Source organism: Ylistrum balloti, unplaced genomic scaffold (assembly GCF_031769215.1).
Source record: "Ylistrum balloti isolate Yb309-2 unplaced genomic scaffold, AGI_CSIRO_Ybal_v1 Utg370042, whole genome shotgun sequence".
Lineage (NCBI taxonomy): Eukaryota > Metazoa > Mollusca > Bivalvia > Pectinida > Pectinidae > Ylistrum > Ylistrum balloti.
Window position 1 is genome coordinate 1,729,674 of NW_026782099.1, and position 16,480 is coordinate 1,746,153.

At 34.3% G+C, this 16,480-nt stretch overlaps 1 protein-coding gene across 1 annotated transcript; it reads left to right on the forward strand.

The window, feature by feature from the left end:
- Positions 1–9,400: 9,400 nt before the first annotated feature.
- LOC132549133 (capping protein inhibiting regulator of actin dynamics-like) lies at positions 9,401–14,861 on the forward strand. The gene is made up of 3 exons (XM_060213055.1): positions 9,401–9,619; positions 13,681–14,106; positions 14,724–14,861. The coding sequence occupies exons 1-3, from the start codon at positions 9,401–9,403 to the stop codon at positions 14,859–14,861; spliced, it is 783 nt and encodes a 260-aa protein (XP_060069038.1).
- The last annotated feature ends 1,619 nt before the right edge of the window (positions 14,862–16,480 follow it).

The window sequence follows — 16,480 nt, forward strand, 5'->3', positions numbered from 1 at the left end:
GATCACAAATGGACCAAGCAAACCCGACGGTACTCTAGACCTACACAACACAATGACAATAATACCCGGGTTTACAGGAAGGCCTCTTAACGTCGAGAAAGACATCCTTATTGGCTGTTATGGGACATCGCACTTTCGGAGCCTTGAGCCAAAACGCAATTCCATGGTGTCTCCAATCATTAAAAGTAAGCTGACCATTTTTGTAAGTCAACATCAGTTAACAAACGTCAAATGGAATTTTGGAGAAATTATTTAAGGCTAAATGTGAACAAAACGTGTCCGCTTGGTTGATGAAGTATTCTTCATTATGGGGCTATGCTTGTGGTTATAGTGTTCAAGGATACCTTTTGGGCAAGAATATTTTAATTTCCCCTGCGAACTATTACAAACCTTGTCAGAATTGGTATGCCAATATGGACCATGGTTTATCTCTGGGGGGCTGATAGTAGAGGCATAAAACCAAATCGACAGAAATGTCATTCATTTCCTAGATACTGCAGAATGAAATAATCAATGGGAGAATCTAGGGGTGCTTTACCAAAATTGTTAAATTCATGCCTCTGAAGTTTGTTTCATGTTTCATACTTCACCCTGGGGATGAGGTAAAGGTAACTGGTTGGATGAATCCAAAAATTGTCAAATCGACTGATATTTCAAAATTTTCTAATCTACACCCAGGGGGTTAAGGCACTGTTGAAGAATATTGTTAATTTCATGACCTCTGGACATCACACTTTCCGTGTGGAAAGGCAAAAGTTTACTACTTCCACATACAAAGATTGTATTTCGAGCTTATGCTTTGAACAGTTTGCTAGATATTTGAGAGAACGGTTTTCTTTCCGCCATGTATAAACTGAAGAAAAAATGTAGTTTAGATTAGATATTCTTACTCTTTTATCTAACTTTCTTATCTTACTTTGTTACTCTTCCGGAACATTTTGTCTTATTCTCTTTGTACTTTTTCAGGAGTTTGTATGTAATTGTTTTCTTTTGTTCATATTTCAACATAATTTTATTGAATTGGAGTGTGAATAATGATTATGTTGCAACAATGGTATTTCCTTGATATTTTTTGCTAAGAGGATGACGTCTATGACTATCACAACAATAAAAAAGGATTTTTTTTATAATTATCGGATACACGAGTAGTTTTCTTGGACTATGAATTCGGTACTTTTACAGGTCCAGACGAAACTGTTGATGTTAAGAAATCACTAGAGAAACAACCAGATAATGAATGGACAACAGAAACAAAGAAATTCGGTATCATGGCAGTACAGAAAGGTGACCAATATCAAGAGATCAACCCAAGCACGGTAACTATCATAGTTTCAGAAATCTTCAATGACCAATAAAATCAAAATACATCAATAAACATTTGAAAAACAGGTTACGTATATTTGTCTTGGAAATCCGTATTCTGATCTTTTACGTTGTTAGTTACAACGACAATTAGCATCTCTACAATAAGTATCCCTTGTCTGATATACCGGTTTCACATCAATATAGGTGATAGGTATCCCTTGTCTGATATAACTGTAACATCAATAGTCGTGATAAGTATCCCTTGTCTGATATACCTGTAACATCAATATACCTGATAGGTATCCCTTGTCTGATATACCTGTAACATCAATATCGGTGATAAATATCCCTTGTCTGATATACCTGTAACATCAATATCGGTGATAAGTATCCCTTGTATGATATACCTGTAACATCAATATACCTTATAGGTATCCCTTATCTGATATACCTGTAACATCAATATTGGTGATAAGTATCCCTTGTATGATATACCGGTTTAACATCAATATGGTTGATAAGTATCCCTTGTATGATATGCCTGTAACATTAATATCCGTGATAAGTATCCCTTGTCTGATATACCTGTAACATCAATATACCTGATAGGTATCCCTTGTCTGATATACCTGTAACATCAATATCGGTGATAAGTATCCCTTGTATGATATACCTGTAACATCAATATACCTGATAGGTATCCCTTATCTGATATACCTGTAACATCAATATCGATGATAAGTATCCCTTGTCTGATATACCTGTAACATCAATATCGGTGATAAGTATCCCTTGTCTGATATACCTGTAACATCAATATACGTGATAAGTATCCCTTGTCTGATATACCTGTAACATCAATATACCTGATAGGTATCCCTTATCTGATATACCTGTAACATCAATATACCTGATAGGTATCCCTTATATAATATACCTGTAACATCAATATCGGTGATAAGTATCCCTTGTCTGATATACCTGTAACATCAATATCGGTGATAAGTATCCCTTGTCTGATATACCTGTAACATCAATATCGGTGATAAGTATCCCTTGTCTGATATACCTGTAACATCAATATCGGTGATAAGTATCCCTTGTCTGATATACCTGTAACATCAATATCGGTGATAAGTATTCCTTGTCTGATATACCAGTTTGACATCAACACCTATTAGTATACCTTCATGATACTATATATTTATTACTGGTCATCATTTTCATCATTCCGAATTTCTTTCTGGAGTAAACTGATGTACATTTATTTCCATTTTTGTTCAGAATATTTACAGAACTCACGAAACTAACGAGACTTTTCCATGTCCGGTTGTTAGTTATGTACACAGTGAAGGAGAGCTTACTATCAAGTGGCGTTGGCATAATGACACACGCCATGTGGTTACAACGATACTGGTTATAGGAAGGAAATTTCTTGACCGCAGTGGTGTCAATTGGTAAGTCTTCTTTATACTTGGGTTTTTGGCTATTTTAAGCATCTCTGTTTAATTAGCCTATCGTCATGAGGTCTCTATATATTTATGGGTCCGCGGTAGCCGAGTGAGGGTAAGGCATCTTTATAACTAGCCCTCCGCCCCCACCTTACACAGATGGTTTGGGGACTCGAGCTGTCCGTGGGACAGTCGGCAGGTACTGGCGGTAGGCTGTAGTTAATTCCCCGTTTCCCTTTGGTATGTTTTGTTTTGTTAGTTTCTCTCTCTCTCTCTCTCTCTCTCTCTCTCTCTCTCTCTCTCTCTCTCTCTCTCTCTCTCTCTCTCTCTCGTTTTAGCCAGACCGAGCCTTTAAAGAGCAAAAAATCGCAAACCAAATGGCAGTGAATATACCATTCGTTTTACCACATGACAACCTTTTTCAAGCAAATATGGTAGAAAACAACAAGAAAATAGCAACATGTCAACATACACCTAACGCAAACTCAAATTAAATCGTACTAGGGTAAAATATGAACAAAAGGAGAAATTACCAGAGACTTCTGAATTGAATAAGATGAATAAGACCAGTTGTTCCGGAAGATTAAGTGCCTTCTTCTTTATCGACGCAACCCGTCATGTTATCTAGGTCAATCCAAGTAAGTAATGTCATTTTCTCACATGGGAACACGTTATACAACGGAGCCAACAAGCAACTAACGAGTATCAAATACACCAAGCTTCATATCGCACAAAGAAATGGAATGTTTCTCAATATGACGACCATAAAACTTCTCCATAATTTTCCTCCAACCTGGACCTTTTGAGACCCTGTGTTATGAGTTTGTCTGTCAGATGACAACATCTTGCACTCAGATTGTTATAAGGGGAACATGCCCTTGAATATAGAATCAACTGCGAAATGTAAACCCATAGGTTGGGGATGCAGTGATGTTCCAGAAATGAAAATTTAACAAAAGAGAAATTAGTATCAACAAGTTTATCATACAGCTAAGTGGCAGGCTATCCATGTAAGTTTCGTTGTAGGAAAAGATCGAGATAAGTGGCTGATGTACAAGAGTCCATTTGATTTCCAATTCTGGTTGGAATATATGATGGACATAGTCAACAAAGTTCTTGCAATTTAAATACAGGACGTCATAGTTATTTCTGACAGTGAAATTGAATGACATGGTCATTGTGAAGTTATGTTTACTCTATAGGAATTGGATATCGCTCTTATGTTAACTATGCTTTTGTGGAGCAATTCCTCTAAGAATATGGTCTAAGGGGCGCGTTATCACCCCATTTAGAATATGGGGAACTGCTGCATAAAGAGCATGGTTAACATAAAAGTAATATTCAGTCCCTCTATTTACATGTCAATGTCTTTTCAATACAAATCTACCGTAATCTTTGTATGTGACATAATACCTCTCGAAAAGTCGAGGGTTTAATGAGTAGAACAGAGACTTGTGACTATTCACAATAAATTTTCCCCCGCGACGATAAAAAGTTCCCTTCTTAAGTGTGATAGTAACATAAAAAAACAGAAACATTTTCATGGAATAGCACATTTAAATTTTTTAGAAATTTAATTCATTGTCTAGTAATTTTTGTCCGTCTCTTAATTCTTGGGCCATAAAAATACCTCGATGAAGCTGATATGAAACAGACAAAACGGTTTGCAGTGTACTGAAAATGCGTCGTTGTGACCTTAACCTCAAGGTCAGAGGCTAAATAAAGTGTTTGAGAACATACTTTTTTCCGTGCCATAATTTTGAATCGCTAGATGAACTGCGATGAAACTGACCAATAGACGGTGTGAAGTGCACTAGATTAAGCCACTGTGACCATCATCTCAGGGTCTAAGCTCATAACAGTTCATTTTAAGTGATTTTTGCTTGAGTAATATTTTTTTAACCATTTTTTTTATATCACACATAGTCGCAGAACTTTGTTATACACTTCTGGTGAAAGCGCTTTAATCACTTCGTATAGTAGCATGGTTCAGAATAAACATATAAACAAATTACAAAATTTATGAAAATAACGAAATTTATTTAATCATGGGGCTAGTACGCCTTCCGATCTATATTTTCACATTTCGTTTTATCTATATTATTTTTCTTCATTCGCCTTTTTGGTTTCAAAATTGAAAGAACGAAACAACTGCATGAAGAAGTTCGATAAATTTAATAGCTGACTCCGCTGCAATTTTAAATATAAATTCAAGAGTGCCATATTCATTTGTGTGTCATTTGTGTAGTATTGAAAGCCATCAGCTTATTTGTTAATGTCGTTCTGTCAAAGGTCATGATCAAAGTCAAATTTTAAGACCTTCACCTGATCTTTTTGTGACGTTCTTAATTCAACTTGATAGAAAATTATACACGGATAAAACATGAAAACTAGGAATTTGTGCTTGTCAGATAAGAAGAGACAAGGTTTTGTTGAAAATACTTCTTCAGTTCCATGTTTTTATTATCGATATATTGTTTAGTGTATATGATGTTGTCATTCATTTTGTCATATACAAATAAGTAAAACTCTCGTTTTTCCATTTACTCATATATATAAGTATCTTGTAGCTTTCAGTTACGGATATTGAATTATATTGTTGTTTTCCCATGTGTATGTATGCAACTGTCTTGCAGCATTCCTGTTTAAATGCATCTTAACAACTTTTTTGTGTAGATCAATACACGTGTCTTGTATCCTTGCTTTCTATGTATGTGCATGTATGTATCTTGTAAGTTTCCTGAGAATACGTAGGTAAATATTTTGTTAAATTATGACAGAAATAATGTCTGTATATTGATTACACTGGTCTTATTATCAACCGTGTATTGTTGATTCCTTTTTATCTTTTGGTATCAGGTGTGACAGCAAAATTGTGGAGAACGACGAGAATGTGGATGTCCGACAATGCTTTTGGAAGCACAACCGCGCAGACAACCAGGATCAACAAAGGATCGACTGCTTGTTGCCATGTGTGAACTATAGGTAATACTCTCATGCAATATCGTACTTGGTAAAGGCATGCTGTATCTTTGCGGTAATCTTGTATTGGCACTTTTCACACAAAAACTATTGCGCTAAAATATGATTGCAGTTTCTGAATTTTGTTTGTATAGCAGCAATTAATTGCTGATTCAATTATGTGAAGGGTAATGATTCTGTGTAGTTTTGTGTTTGTAGTAATATGATCCAGTCCAGTTCTCTTATATCAGTGTAGTTTTATAAGTGTATACCTACTGGGATATGTATGGGTAGTGACAATGATACTCATGGAAGGGCGTTCTTTTATACTTAGTAACAGATAGAGGTCAGTGTACATATTTCTAACGAGGAATACATTCGTATTTCAAACTAAATTACTTTATAAAATAACTTTTCTAAAATAGCTTAAAATTGTTCACAATAAAACAATGATATGGCGCTACAATTTCATGTCGTCAAATTAAGAACGTTTACAATATGTGTCATGATATATTATATATTAGTAACATGGTCCATTGATTTCATATATCTAATAAGGTGTCATAACCACGATATGTCATAAATAAAATAAGTAAACGCACTCATGCGGTTCCTGATGTTTTTCTACGCTCCGTAGAAAAGCAGAAAGCTATTTCCTATTCTGATGGATATCAATAAAGATAAGGGTGGTTGTGTATCAGAGGTGATATATACCGACGTTACATGATTTCAGTCACAGATAGCTTCACCTTAAGTTTCCGTTGACAACCTATTTATTTAAAGTTTTATTGTTAATTATCATTGTTCAGAGGAGAAATAAACAAGCACGTAATCATATCATCGAAGGATTTTTATTTACGATTTGGATTTTTTAACTTTAAGTTATCAAGTTTGTTTTGTTATCCTTGTCTCTGTAGTTCATATTTGCTTGCAAGAATTTTCATCTATCATTGAATTAACTTCGTTTATGAAATTTTCTAATAAAGGAACACTTACCTTGATATATTTTCTAGGTAAATTGCTGTATTTATGAATATATAATTCTGGAAACGCTCAAAACAGACTCATGTGAAAGGTAATATAGTTACGTGACACCATACAATAGGAAAATATCGTCACGAAATCACGTGATACCATACAATAGGTACAGATCGTCACGAAATCACGTGATACCATGCAATAGGTACAGATCGTCACGAAATCACGTGATACCATGCCATAGGTACAGATCGTCACGAAATCACGTGATACTGAATAATTATGTTCACGTGATGGTAAAAAATACTCCCTTTTAAATTTTGGATCTCCTTGGAACTTATTGATTCCGATTCTAGTGCTTTATCAGTTAACAGCGCGACAACATAACTTGTGCATTTTTTCCGTTCAAAACATTGAAGGTATACGTCAATGATTTCAGGATCGTTGTCGTTGACCATTTCCAAAAAATCTTGCATTCGGATACGATAGAACGGACGGCATCTCAATTGTTGCACTACACGCCGGCTCCAACTCCGTTAGAGCTCCTAGTGACCGACAATTATCATGATGAAGAGGTAATATACACTATTCTCCTGCTTTTTTAAGCTTGTTTTTCAAATTTATTTTGTGCTAACATCCTTCAGAATGTTTGAGTCTACGAGCTAAATATATATTAAGAAATATATTGAAAACAAGATAACTTTTTAGACTACAAGAAATGTATAACAACCTTTTTTATTTTTTTTTACATTCCATAAGAGTTAATCGAAGGTTTTATGTAGCTATATATAGTACGAGTTCATATGAATACAGATTTAGCAAAGGACAGTAATGAACACAGCTGTACAACAAAAATGAATAAATAAACAGTTATGGACACAGGTGTAGCACTGAACAACATTGAACCAAGATGCATCACTGAACAACATTGAACCAATATATAACACTGAACAACATTGAACCAATATGTTGCACTGAACAATATTGAATCAACATGCATCACTTAACAACATTGAACCAATGTGTTACACTGAACAACATTGAACCAATATGTAGCACTGAACAACATTGAACCAATATGTTGCACTGAACAAAATTGAACCAAGATGCAGCACTGAACAACATTGAACCAAGATGCATCACTGAACAACATTGAACCAATATGTAGCACTGAACAACATTGAACCAAATTGTTTCTCTCATCAGCGACTAATTGAGTGCAGCTTATACTGGATATCAGGTTTAGAAACTATCACATTGATTAGATGACATTAAGAAAATCCCTATCGTCGTTCTTTAGAATTTCGTTACGTACATTGTTGAAAAATATCTCATTCTATTTGTCAGACTTCCAACTGTTTTTTTTATTGCAGCTGGAATTTGAATGGCGACTTAAAGACGAACTCAGCGCTGAATATATAGATGTAGTCGAGCTGCTCATACAAAACAGATCAAAGAAACACATACATGTGTGCGAAAAACCCCAAAAACCTGATGGCAAACTTGCGAGGCACTTTACTCTTAAGAATATCAATGGTAATTTTGCTTTTTATAACGGTGTATATCAATATAGTTGATGCCGATGCCTTTACATACATATACGATGATAACGTGATTTCTTTACGAGATCTTCTTAGCAGGTAACATGCCCATGTTAGGCATTAGATGTTCATAAGTCTCTATCGATGGACTTCTAACGTTTGAGAAAATATATGTTTTATTACAAATTAAAGATATCTGTTATAAAAGACGTATCAGTAATAGTTAATTCGTATATAGCGTTTCGAATCCTAATGGTCTGGAATGTCATTTACAAATCAATATGCCAGTGTTATGAGTTAAATGTTCTGAAATGTCATTATTTTTATTAATACGTTTATTGTTACAAATTATTAATTTATTGATATGTTACGAATAACGATGGTCTATAATGTACATATATTCCTATGTAATATGCTGAAACTGTTTTATACACAATTGCAGAACACATCAAAGTTAATATCAGAGTAAAAACCGAGCCTTATAAGGAAGTTGGTTACCTATCAGACCAAGTCGAACTAGTGATTGTTCATCCCCCGAAACCGCGATGTCCACCTATAAACAAATATACTTTCTGGAGGAAAATGAAAAATATGGAGAAATGTTTAAAGTTTCGGTTGGTGAATTTCTTCTTTTGTTATTCATTTCTATCTTCTTCAAATGAAAAAAAAGTGTGTTTCATAATATTAAGATTGAATGGATTGAAAGAACATAAATTTGATTTATCTATCCTGATTACATCGTATATAATATTATTTTATTAGTTTTTTTTTAACATTTCATGACTTTGGTCACCCTACCCATCTAATCACAAGGATGGAGAAGACTAGTCATACACCAGTGCTTTAATTTGTGTAAGCTGTATTGAATCACAGCCTATTACTAGCGTGAAACATATTGGGTATTAGCAAAGGTATGCCACGTTCTTACAGAAATGGGGAGGATGGCCGAATCTCCAAAGAAATCCAATACGAGACTGAGACTGGAAACAACACGGAAACAACTACCAACAATGGTTGTCAGGTACGGTTTTTATATCTGTATCTTTTCATACAATTGATTCAGCAAATACCACATCCTGTTCAGGAAAACTAGAAGATGTGTCGGAATTTTCATTTTTTTGTCCTGTATAATGATGTCACTATTTTTGACTGTTGTCTTACAAAATGATGACATACTTTGAACATTGCCATGCATTACAGGCCATAATTGAGATGCACAAATTGCAATGTGGTGCGTTGGCTTGTCAGCGATCAAGTGTAACAGAAAGGATCTCACCAGGGCCATCATCACCACGGACTCCAATTCCAGACAAACCAGATGTACCGACGGAAAAAACAGTAGATGTAACACCATCTCCTATGGGAAATTCACCATTACCATCCGTAAGTCTTTGTACAATAAAATACATTATTTCAAGAACATTTTCCATCGCAGAAAAATATTTTCTTGAATTGATTATTTTCATCAATGTAATTATATAATACAAATATATATATGGATTTTGCATTATTAAACAAATTAGATCAAAGAAAGAACTGGTATTAATGTAGTTTACGGTACAAATGTACCTGATCCAGAGACAAGAACAACTATGCAGATTATATATTTTCTCAGAAGTAACCTTGGTCTGATTCAGTGTTGTATAATGATGGATCTGGTGCAAAGAAGCTCAATCAAATATCTGAAAAAAATCTTTTTACGATCAATGATATCTTTGTTACAACATTGGTATGTAATAAATAGTATAAAATGAGATTTTGATATGATCTTAGATGAGAGAATATTAATACAAAGTTGATTACCATTCAACGCGAGTTGGTGACATTAATTTAAATCTTATGTCTTCTATGCAAAGTATTTGCGTTAAACATGTCTTAAGTATTTCAAGACAGTTACAGTGACACACAAAATAAAGGATATGTATGGTTATATGTATATGCAATGTCAAGTGTGGAGGTATAGGAAACGGAGCTTAAATGTGATCATAGGCAAAAAGTAAAACGGAGAATATCGTTGTATATCAGAAGGATCAAGTGTAGAAATACAAAGACAGATGTAATTAAAACAGTTAGCTGAAAAGTTACACAGAAAATAAAGAAAATTCAGTACTGAAAGTTTACATCCAAAGTGATAGATAATGGAAAGTAGGACGAATGAAAGTTTATCTGCAAAGTAATAGATAATGGAAAATAGGATGAAGAAAGTTTATCTGCAAAGTCATTTGGAGAATAAAGGATGGGATGAATGGAAGCTTATCAAGAGAGATAATTCGGATAAAGTTGCAAAGAGTAACACGCATACGTTATCCCTCTATGTCAGTTCGTACATAATGATACAGAATTTCATCACCTTGTCACTATTTATAACATTATTATACGGTGTAATTCATTATTACTCTTGATTGATACTGTTATTAATTACATGATGGCTGTACCATGCTATTGTCTTTCTCTTTTCCTCCTTACTTGTGGCCAACTCAATGATCAGCCTCCCAGCAGTGTTCATATTGAGTAAGTATTATTTGACCCACTTTTCTATAGATACGTGTTGTTCTGCGGTTATGGTGCCTCTTAATGTTTACTCAACAAGTTAACATTGAAAAGTAGAATCATAAATAAAACGGAATTAAATGAATGAAATATAAAACAGGAAAACAATTTCAACGAAAAAAATTAATCAAGGAGCTTCAAACATTTTTATCAAAAGTCATTTATAAGATCGTAACCTGTCAGTAAATGTGATAACAACTGCAAAACAGTATATTAACCAATTGTCAATACATTTATAACAACTGTCAAAGAGAGCATTAACTTGCCAGTAAATGTGATAACCACTTTCATATAGAACATTAACATGCCAGTAAATATCTTTCTCGAGTTTGGTGGTAAGATCTTCAAAAAAGCTATTGGCAAACCTATGGGGACTAACTGTGTCTCTCTGTTGGCTGACGTATTTTTTTTTCATACGAGGCTGAATTTATCAAAAAAAGATGACAAAGACCTTGTTAAGTTCCTTCACTTTTAGACTTATTGATGACGTCTTGAAATTTAAGAACGTAATATCTATTGACCACGTCGTTCGTATACTCCATACAGATTTGGAAATCAAGGACGTGACAGGCTCTTCTACATTTCTACATCAGCCGTTTATCTCAATCTTTTCCGACAACAAATATATGGGCAGCTTTACAACAAGCTGTTTGATAAACACGGTTATTTCAATTTCCACATTGTGAATTTTCCATTTTTGAATAGCAGTAAACTTGCATTTTCAGTTTGATGTTTACATGTCTCAGTTGATTCGATATTTAAGGACCTGTATCCAATATCACAATTTCTGTTCAAGATGTCGTCAACTGACAGACAAGCCTATAACACAGGGTTTCAAGATATGCAGTTTTACACCCGACATAGTGATTTCATCGAGATATATTATATTTCTTTGTGTGATATGTGCTGCATGTATTTGATGCTCGTGAGTTTGCCTGTTGGTTCCGTTGTTGAAGAACTTGCTTTTTTTTAAATGTAACATTACTACCTGGATTGTTCATGATCTACATGGTGTGTGTCGATGAAGCAAAGGAATCCTACTCTTTCGTAACACCTTGTATATTTTTCAGGAGTCTCCGTGTCAATCATTCTTTTGTTAATATTTTAATTTTAACGACTTTGAGGAAAGCCTACGTAATATTGATGTCTGCTTCTATTCACTTCTGATTTAGTTTACAGTCTGATTGCAACATGTAATGTTAGTTACCAGATGTTTCCTCTCTCTCCTGTTGAATAGTAATGTTTTCAGGTAAAAAGGGACATATTTGAGTGAACTTTTGAAAAAATTTGACTTTCATAGTTTACAGTCAAATCATGTTTGCAACATATCAGGGTTCTATGAAGGCACACATGCTATTTGCATTTTTGTGAAAATACAATGTTGACAACTCACTAGGGCAAAGTATAAAGTAAAGCTTTGCACGGAGGCTCCTGAAAAAGTACAAGCAGAGCAAGACCACGTGTTTAGGATGAATGTCTTCTGCATCATCGATCATATCCGCCATGCAAATCTTGACCAATCCAAGTAATTCTTGTCTTAAACATTGATTTATAACAAAAACATGATATATGGTATTTGCATCAAATCTAAAAGGATGGGGTTTTAACAATTTCAGCGGTCCTATCACACCTCTTTCGGGCCCAGAACACATTGCTTCTACTGGATCAGAGCTATGTATACCACTGAGGTGTTTTCTCCGTGACGACAGTGTCATCATTAGTCTTAACAATGGGATTATGGTAATTATGCATTTCATCTAGAAGATGGACTAATATAAAAACTATGGTTTGCCTGCAAACTCCATAGGTTTAAACGTTATGTCATATGTCAAAATATCATCCAACCTATGTTTGTGTCACTATTGATATCTTGGCGTCATGGCATTAAAAAGTAGAATGTAAACGACACCAGATAAGTAATTAGAGGGATATCTAGCCCAAGTTAGATTTTCAAATATTGTTTATTACTATAACATTAAATAACAAAAGGTGCTTCTGATGTTCTCATATTGTAGGTCTCATTTCATCATAGTAAAACATACATATTGATCTAGCTAGATCGATTTAATAAACATTAGTTCGATCATGCGCTTAGCAAAGGATATTTCCATGAATTTCGCATGTCCAAGCTGACCCTAGGAAATATATTTTGATACTTAGAAAAGTTGTATATGTCATCAGAAAGAGTTCAGAAAGGTGCAAAACAGGGATTAGGGGTTGATAGGTTGAGGCGGACAGCAGCCCCATAATTAGATAAATTTCGTAAATTTCATATACTAGATAAACTTAGAACAGCGTCAAGTACATGTTTTTATTCTGAACCACGATACTATTCTAATGAATTAAAACGTGGCATGCAGGTTAGGGCAAATCCAGTGGACTTAAAGTCCGCCTGCAGTGTCTACTACCTACCACACAAATAAGTAGAACCTTTTAATAATTTAGAGTTAGATAGTGTTGAGCCAAACGATGAAGTAAAGTACATCATACAGCTGTGAAAGATGTGACAACATCGTTATTATCAGTTGATTATCTTGTGTTATTTTATCTTCGCTTATGGCCTTCAATAAAGACATTAATTAATGCATTTTCGTTCAGGTTTAAGCAATAACTTTTCAGATAAGACAGACACAATTCGCATCAGTTAAATAATAACTTGTCATGGATATGTTTGTCAACCCAGTTATCATGCTTATTGAATATAAATTACACTATTGAGTAAGTTTCTGATCTTGTTATGAAGTTCTAGTCAACAGTCAGTGGACAAAAGTATATTCGCATTGCAAAATAAACCAAATACTAGCTTGATTTAAGATTAATAATGCAGGGGAAACGTTTACATCGCTACCTTTGAGGCATTATTTTATGACATTTTCCTTTTTTTCTTAAACAAGATTGACAAAAAAAGCACCAGAGAAGGAGAAGGGACACCGAAAAAACAAATAGATAAAGAAGAAAAAAAGAAAAACGAAAGAAAGAGAGCAGAAGAAGAGAGATGGGAAAACGAAAGAAAGAGGGCAGAAGAAGAGAGATTAGAAAACGAAAGAAAGAGGGCAGAAGAAGAGAGATGGGAAAACGAAAGAAAGAGAGCAGAAGAAGAGAGATGGGAAAACGAAAGAAAGAGAGCAGAAGAAGAACAACGCCGTAGGGATAACGAAAGCGATAGAAAAAAAAGAGAGAAGAAACGTAAGAAACAGGAAGAATTTAGAAAAGACGGAGAAACGCACCGCAGCTACGAAGAAAGACAAAGGGAAAGGGAAGAGGAAAGACGTATTCAAAACGAGAAACGTAGGGAAGATGAGATGCGCAAGGTCATTCAGGTGAGATTCTACATCTGCAAAATTCAATGAAGGAAGGACCATAAGATAATCAAGGTCCTTGCTCTTCAGTTTTCGTCTTAAGGTAAAAACACGAAGCTGAAAATGCTTGTAGGGAGGAGGGGTGTAATGATAGCCTCTTGTTGGTTAACTTCTTGCTCGATAACGAAAGGCGATCCGCAGAGTGGCACAACACTATAGTGACTTATATTTTCTAGTAATATTGGTGAGATAAGAAGTTGAATTTGAGTTCCTGTGACTACTGTGAGTGTCATAAGAATGAATTCCTACATTCGGAGCTAAACACGAGATAAAAGATAAAAACAGTTAAGGGGAAAATGAGATATTGTAAAGAAAAGAAATGAAGGAAAAAAATGATTCCGATTTTTTTTCCCCGATTGCATGGATAGAACTGATTATCAAGTAGTAGCGGAAACAACGTACTGCTTTAAACTTCTCAACTTCCACACGTTAGATTCCCTTGACACTTACCTGCTATCATTGCCATATGATATTGTTGTATTTGATGTTGTTAGTTATTGTAAGAACAAAAGTATGCATACAATTTCTAAGAAAACGATGTATACTGATAAATTAGTTTTTAAATTCTTTTGTTGTAGCTTTATCGTCCTCCTAAATTTACAACAATTAAATCTTCACCTCGCCGTAGAGCAGCAAAAGGCTACTTCCGAATTCTATGGAGGCGCCCAGTCATGCATAATGAAGGTATGATGTACCTGTCTCCATACCTGCGATGAACAAAATTATTACAAACTTGACGAAAAAATTAGTTCGTATGGCATGTCTTAACATTTTTCTTTGGTTATGGACCACCTGTTACCTATGATTTAAATATTTTTACAGTAGTCAGATCAGGTTCCGTGAATACGTAACACCGGCTACGTCTGTCTGTATGTTTAACATTATACGAACATACATCTTCTACATCAATGATAGCTGCATACGACTTGTATATACATAACCGTTTTGTTACACTAATGATTATTTTTATCATGAAATAACATAGATATGATTGACGAGGTTTTAATATTAAACCTGGTAAGCTGTTTAATCTGTAGTACAACATATGATATATTGCCAGCAGACGTGAAATGCTTCTCATGGTAATACAATAGATGATGTCAAAGTTATCCAATATAATTATTCTGTTTGTATAATGAATGATAAAGTGATGGTCAACATCTTTTCATTAATCTGATTACAATATACTTTTTTCAAGTGAGACGAGATTTATATTGTTATATCATTTCACAACTAATTTGTCAAGCTGTATACGATTTAGGTCGATCTAAATATTATTCCACAGTATATATTTTTATATTTTATTTATGTTTTCTTTAAGGGAACAATCTCATAATTTTACAATGCATTTCTTGTTATGTTCAGCTGTGATTTACAACAATTTAGGTATCATTCCTAATGATTAATCTTTTTTTGGGATTAGCAAGTGCCTCCGTGCTTTAAAGGGACAATATCTTCTTTTTTACAATACATTATTTTTTACATTCATCTGTGATTTATCTATTACTGTTATATATGATTAATTGTTTTCTATTGTTTAAAATAAATAGTTTCATAGTTCACAAACTTATAATTTTGTAGGCTTAGCATATAACCTGAAAATTGTGAAATATATTGTGTGGTTATCTGTGATATCTGATGATATATAGGTTTACAGTATTTTAATCTTTGCTTATTCGTCTATGAAAATAATAAACGTTTTGTGGAAATTACGGTTGGTATCGTTTGTATCTTTATGTCCCACATGATATATACATCATCAGACAATGGGCGTGTCAAATTACTTATTGTCTGCGGTCCGTCAGTTCCCCAACAATTGGTTTGGTTGTTATACTTCCGGAACTTCCACTGTAGACATAGTTTACTGAATATGTATGATCAGAATGGATCCAACGTGCATTTGACAATCTACATTGATTCAATGTCCAATGTTACCGCCTATAATCCTTTTGTCATTTTCATAATGTGATCGCTGTTTCTCAAGAAGTACCGAAGGGATTTTGTTGACTACAGCGTCCTTTAATGACCATTGTTGTTGATACGACGTTAAACAATATAAGCAAACTCTTCTATTATTCAAATGCCAGAGAACAATTAAAGGATTAAGTACAAAGCAGTCCTTTCTTCTCACTAGGAAAATAACAAGTAACACACCACAAAGCAGTCCTGTCTTCTTCTCACTAAGAAAATAACAAGTAACACACTACAAAACAGTCCTGTCTTCTTCTCACTAAGAAAATAACAAGTAACACACCACAAAACAGTCCTGTCTTCTACTCAACAAAGAAACAACCCCGGAAACAACCAGAAACACCACAAAGCAGTCCTGTCTTCT

What these genes read in the sequence shown, in the direction of transcription:
- LOC132549133 (XM_060213055.1), top strand. Translation starts at nt 9,401, where the DNA reads ATGATGACATACTTTGAACATTGCCATGCATTACAGGCCATAATTGAG. An exon ending in GAAATTCACCATTACCATCC is followed by an intron (nt 9,620 to 13,680) that starts GTAAGTCTTTGT and finishes TTCTTAAACAAG; the next exon opens with ATTGACAAAAAAAGCACCAG. An exon ending in AGATGCGCAAGGTCATTCAG is followed by an intron (nt 14,107 to 14,723) that starts GTGAGATTCTAC and finishes CTTTTGTTGTAG; the next exon opens with CTTTATCGTCCTCCTAAATT.